At 33.7% G+C, this 6,365-nt stretch overlaps 1 protein-coding gene across 1 annotated transcript; it reads left to right on the top strand.

Annotated features, from left to right (window-relative positions):
- Window positions 1-238: 238 nt before the first annotated feature.
- Window positions 239-4,049, top strand: zgc:111983 (uncharacterized protein LOC550501 homolog). Its single transcript, XM_056456704.1, has 10 exons — window positions 239-326; window positions 877-935; window positions 1,216-1,251; window positions 1,368-1,849; window positions 2,078-2,139; window positions 2,311-2,468; window positions 2,674-2,789; window positions 2,893-2,951; window positions 3,071-3,240; window positions 3,480-4,049. Exons 2-10 carry the CDS (start codon window positions 896-898, stop codon window positions 3,563-3,565), a joined length of 1,209 nt encoding a protein of 402 aa, XP_056312679.1. The 5' UTR covers window positions 239-326; window positions 877-895; the 3' UTR covers window positions 3,566-4,049.
- The last annotated feature ends 2,316 nt before the right edge of the window (window positions 4,050-6,365 follow it).

The following is a 6,365-nucleotide window of genomic DNA, read 5'->3' on the forward strand; positions in this document are numbered from 1 at the left end:
CCTGTTGTATAATAAATGAATTTGCCATTTATTAATTAACTAATATATCTAGCTGCCAGTGTAACATGAACTGTCATCATGTATCGTCACGTACCAGGAAACAAAGCTATTATTTTGATAGTGTTGCTCCTCAAGTTTGTCAACAACCATCAACCCCACAGCTGAACTCTGATTGGTCTGTTCTTAACAAAAAAAAAATATTTCAGACTTTAAATATGGGCACACCTGTCTTCTGTACTCTTTTAGAGGTGACCACAGACTGGTAACAGGACCTTCACTGCTATAAGGATTAATCTGCATTGCATTTTCGGTGGGATATTCAAAAAGTGAGTAAAGAAATATTTTTGGTATTTTTTATGACTTTTTTTGTCAAATTTTATATGAAATATAGTAAACAGTAAATGTTATATTAGGTTACATTATTTATTTATTTATTTTTTAATTTAATTATTAATGTCAATATACCCATGAAATGTGTGTATGGAATAAATCATAATGTTTTATTAAATCTTTAAAGACTTGATTAAAGGGATAGTTCACCCAAACCTAAAAATTCTGTCATCTTTCTGTCAGCCTGTTTGAGATTCTTTCTTCTGTTGACCCAAAAAGTTAAAAAATGCTGAAAACCTGTTACCATATGCTGCCATGGTATTTGTTTTTCCTACTATGGAAGTCAATGGTTACAGGTTTCTAACTAATTTAGTTTTCAACAGAAAAAAGAAACTCGTTTCCAAGGTTTGAAACCACTTGAGGGCGAGTAAATAGTGAGCATATTTTAGTAGACCTGTATGATGCTGTTTATTTAAAATCAAGCTCACGAAATGTGTTTAATTTGAAACTTTGCTACATCATGCTCACATCGGTTTTCATTTTTAGGCTTAGTGCTATAAAAACAATGGAGTGGAGGATTATACTACCCGTTCTGTGTGTGATTGGTAAGAAACTATATTTGTTTCTGCATTACATTTGCATTACTGAGGATTGAAAGTAATATAACTCATACTGTAAAATCATAATATAAAGGAGAAAGGTTAGTAAAAAGAAACTGACAGTTTAAAAAAAAAAGTGATTTTAACAGCAATTCCGCTGAATAAATTCCACTTAATGCTACACTGCAATTCTAAATCTTCTGCTGTCCTTCCTCAGTGTTTGGTTTGTTTTTATGTCCATGACTGATATTTACTGTGTTTTATTTTCCCTAATTTCACCTAACAGGGATCCTACATCTGCCTGGATACGTTGTTTCTCAAGGTATTGGCCAGTTTGTGTTTATAGATTTTAATTAATGTAATATGATAGCTAATATTGTCATTACATTAGGCCACTAGGTCACAATAAAGAGTTCCATGTGTCCCATGTATTTGTAGGTGTAGTTCCTACACCTGCAGCAACTACAACTACGACAACAACTACGACTACAACAACTAAACCTACAACTACAACAACTACACCTACAACAACAACAACTACACCTACAACTACAACAACTACACCTACAACTACAACAACTACACCTACAACTACAACAACTACACCTACAACTACAACAACTACACCTACAACTACAACAACTACACCTACAACTACAACAACTACACCTACAACTACAACAACTACACCTACAACTACAACAACTACACCTACAACTGTGACTACAGTAACTACACCCACAACTGCGACTGCAGCAACTACAAGTTCTACAGCTTCAACTCAAACTACGACAACCGCTACACCTGCCGATCTTGGAGCTATTAATTTAGGTTTCAAGCTTACTGACACATTCCAGACATACTTCTCTGACTTCACTGATCTAAGGACCAAAGCGTATATAGATAATATCAAAAATCAGGTAATATTTTTCTCCAACAAAGCATTGTTTTTGATCATGATTGCAAAAGATACATGTAATGTTGTGTACTGAAAACATTAAATATAGATACAACTCCTGAATATTTAGCAAACTACTCATTTAACTAAATTTCTTACAGTTAATGTTGTTCTGAAAAAAACATGACGATACTTAATACTGATATGTAATAGTAATATGATGTTTTTATGCTTTTTTTGTCTGTTACAGTTGTATCCAGTTTACAAGAAACGTTTTCCAAACTACAACGGGATGATTATTAATAAGTTGAGGTAAAACTGTCCATTCAGCTTGTAGTACTTAGCAAACACCCTGCTTTAATTTCATAAAAATAAATGGATACATGTGTGAGATTTGTTTTTATTTTTAATCAGGTTGTTTGCCTTCAATGATTATTTGGTTGTTATTTTTTTTATGCTTTTTAACATGGTTTTGCCCCACAGTGCTGGATCCGTTCTCACAGATGCTTTACTTCAGTTTGTCACCTCCAATTTGCCTATTCCTAATGTGGTAGATGCGAAAGACCTCCTTGTTCAGGCAGTTAACAGTGGACTCTTGAACCTACCAGTTGATAGTACATCTATCACTACTGCTCTATCCGGTCAGTTAATATTTTTGTCTTGTCCTTGATTATTTTCTGTTAAAATGTAAAAGAAAGGCATATAAAACATTCTTATGTGATGACACACATGCACTTGTTGGAGGCTCAAAATAGTGTCTTTGTGCTTGAGACTAATTATAAGCATGGTACGTCTACTAGTAATGCTGAACTGTGTCCCATTTTCTCTTAATTCTGCTCTTAACAGGAGTAAGCCTAACCACCTATAATATCACCTTTAAAATACCAGGCAACTTTGTCAGTGATCTGTCAAACATCAACTCTAATGCAGCTAATTATCTGAGACTGTTTGTCAATAATCAGGTAATACATGTGGATCTATTTGTATGTCTGTCTAGTTAAACATTGCCTTGTTGATTATTATAATATTAAAATATCAATTAACCTGTTTGTTCATTTGTTATAGCTGTCTGGGTATTTCAGTAATTACAAAAGCTTCCAAGCGCTAGATGTTTGGCGGTTCAGGTAAACTTTTAAGATACAGTTCTCAAAAATGGCTTTATCACAGAATATTTTTTTACATTTTACATAACAGGTCTTTAGACTAGTTCATTATTAACTAGTCTTTCATGTATTTTTCTCAGGAATGGCTCCATTAACATAGATGCTTGGACAACGTTTCTCAAAAACAGCAATCCTCCTAATTTAACAGAGGTGGCTAAACAGTTTGGTGCTGCTGTCAGAAACAATGCATTCTTATTGCCAATTGATCCTACATCTATCAATGTTACAGACATCCTCACAGGAACGACTGGTCAGTATACAGTTGTATAATGTTTTCATGTAATGACTTACACTCTAAAACATTTCTCTGTTTTACTTAGATCTAGTAATACTTCATGATTAAGAAAAAGTAACATTATATAGAGGTCGTCAAAAAACATGTTTACAGTTTGAAAAAGAGAGTAATGAATAATATCCACAGGTTTTCAATGACTGACCTTAATAAATGGATCCACAACTAACATGCATTTTCTTTTTTTATATTTACAGTGAGCAAGTCTCCGGTGCTGGTTAGTATGCTAACAGCATTGTGGATGACCTTAGCATCCCTTCTGTTTTCAGCTGTGATGCACTAAGCTTCACATTCACTTCAGCAAAAACACCACATCATGCTACTACCCAACAATCATGACTGTGGTCACACTCAGAATCAGAAAATCAAGTCAAACAAGTCAAGTTATGATCTAGCTTTATCATTTACTAGTCTTTCTTGTCACATTTAGAGCCTGGTGGTACATATGGTATGTGTGAAATATGGTAATTTGGTCTCTGGTTTACAAAAAGCACATTGTTACACAATGCACATTGAGGAATAATGAGGATTGGTTTATTGAAACCAAATCTGAATAATCCTCTATGCCACAGAAATGGCACAAGTGAAATTTATCTAAAGAAAGAAATGTATCTTTATCAATGTTAATTAGTTCTTTTTGTAACCAAAGTACACATGTGAAATCTATGTATTTAATCTGAGTAACATAAATGAAGAATTGTTCTGATAAATGATCTGTATATTGTTTTATGAAGTACTGAAGTTTAATAAAATGAAGGGGGATCCTGTTTTCTTTTGTAATGTCTGCAATTTTCCAAATAAACACTATCTACATTAACCAAATTGTTGGCTTGTGACAACATAGGCTGGGATGAACATATACTTTTAGAAGTTATCTGGGGCCTCATAAAACGTATGGTATATAGTGTACATTTCTCTTATGGCACAAACAAAATGATTGGAAATATTATTAATTGTATTACAGGTTCTCCATTCACAGGAAAGAATTTGTTTCTGCTGCTTAAGACCCAGCACATGACCAGCTTAAACATGAGTTGTTTTAAAATCATTTTTCAACAGAGAACTTAGAGAGAAAAGCCAGAATTGTGAAAATGTTAACTCACAATTGCATTCAAATGTCTGAGTTGCAGTTAATAATTCGCTATTATCTTTTTATACAGCAATGGCCCTAACAGAAAAAAAAAACATGTGCGTCAAATGACCTTCACAGTTTAAAAACACATGTGAAACACAAGAGGAACACACATGAAACGTGGTTTTGGAATGTGAGGATATCCAAAGTACACTTTGCTATGCCATGAGAGAAAATGTATAATTGACAACATGGAGTACACAGGATGTTCATTCATTCATTCATTTTCTTTTCGGCTTAGCCCCTTTATTAATCTGGGGTCGCCACAGCGGAACGAACCGCCAACTTATACAGCATATGTTTTTACGCAGAGGATTCCCTTCCAGCTGCAACCCATCACTGGGAAATACATAGGATGTCATATCTCCAAATTCCAGTTATACTTTCATAATATAACATCCATTTAAAATAATTATGAAGATAGAATGGAGTATCTACTAGGGCTGCACAATTCCATATTTATGATTTACAATATGGTATATAATTTCACAATATGACTAAAGTAACTATTTAGAAAGAATTTATAGTTTTACATTGGTTGAGATTATTGTGTAGGGGAGCGCATCTGCAGAAAATATACAAAATACAATACACAAATAAAAAAGCACAGATGAAAACCAAAAGAAAAGAAATAAACAGCACTTTAAAAGTCTAAAAGTATTGATGTACGGAAATTCAATAATCAAATGTAAAATTTCATGTTCTGAATTGTGGTTCCTGGTTGATTATAATCCCAACTTGATATAGTAGATTCTGCGATGTGACTATTGCAGATTTGCACATTGCGATATCGAGGCTGAAACGATATATTTTGCAGCACTAGTACCTACTTGAGTTGTATGGGATTTTGAATGTAGCTTAAGTGCTGGTGGCCATCTTGAGAACAGAGTCTGAGCTGGCAGCCATCTTGTAAAGATGCTCTGGAATGGTGGTCATCTCGGAAAGAGACTGGACAGATTATAATGACTGAAATTATAGGCACAACTGACTTTTTGATTTTTGCAGTGAAAGATGTTTGCCATATCTTTGCTTGAGTTTGGTTTTTATCTTACGTGATGAGTTATGAGTGAAAGAGTGGATTTTATGATGAATATCCACTCCAGGATGGGATAACACATATCCTTTCTTTTGTCTTTATGATTATTAAAGTTGATTGTTTAAGGGCCTAGAGTATATGATGACCTTAGTGTCACCCCTCTTTAGAGTAAAAGTAACCGAGACATATCAGAGTAAAAATGTGCATGTGAGTTTGTGCATAAGAGTAACTTTACTAATGGATTTAAATATGTAAATGAGTACCATAAAGGGGGGTTTTAAAGATTATTCTGATGGATTCAGTAAATCCCTGAAAAATCCAAAATCACTGTTAACTGTAAAGCACTAACTTTGAAAATGCTTGTAAAAGCTGATATGTTAAGGGTGGGTTTGAGTTAAGAGGTAGTACAAAAATCAGAGTTAAATTGTAATTAGCATGTATACTACCTGATCTGGAACTAACTCTGTCATTTATAGTCAGCTAAATGCTGCTATCTGCCTGTGTCATAACAAGCCATTTATAGAAAAGCATGGTGTTTTAGTTGGAAATCATAGACACTGAGATGTGAGGGAAAAGTTAGAATAAATACAGAAATTCTTCATTTCAGATTCTATGCAGCAATAGAATAATTAGTAATTAAATGTTGTATTTAAGAAATAGGAAATTAAAAAATGCTTTTGCTGAGGAAACATGAGGTCTTTATAAAAGCTATAGACGTAATGAATTTGTATAGTTGTATCGTTTTTTGTAACTTTTTTTGTCATATTTAGTCTCAACTCCTCATATACAGGGCCAAATCTTTCTGGCTACAGAAGTAGTCTAAATTCTCTGAGTAATCTTAACTTGATGTCCAGTTGGTTTGAGTGTCTGATTAATCTGTCTCAAGGTTTGAACTCTAGTAGGTAGTCTCAATGG

The sequence above is a fragment of the Danio aesculapii genome, chromosome 1 (assembly GCF_903798145.1).
Source record: "Danio aesculapii chromosome 1, fDanAes4.1, whole genome shotgun sequence".
Lineage (NCBI taxonomy): Eukaryota > Metazoa > Chordata > Actinopteri > Cypriniformes > Danionidae > Danio > Danio aesculapii.

Excerpts from the sequence above, each read along its gene's own strand:
- zgc:111983 (XM_056456704.1), top strand. The coding sequence starts at position 896 with ATGGAGTGGAGGATTATACTACCCGTTCTGTGTGTGATTG. Across the intron at positions 1,252-1,367 it reads TGGATACGTTGTTTCTCAAG|GTGTAGTTCCTACACCTGCA; the intron begins GTATTGGCCAGT and ends ATGTATTTGTAG. Across the intron at positions 1,850-2,077 it reads TAGATAATATCAAAAATCAG|TTGTATCCAGTTTACAAGAA; the intron begins GTAATATTTTTC and ends TGTCTGTTACAG.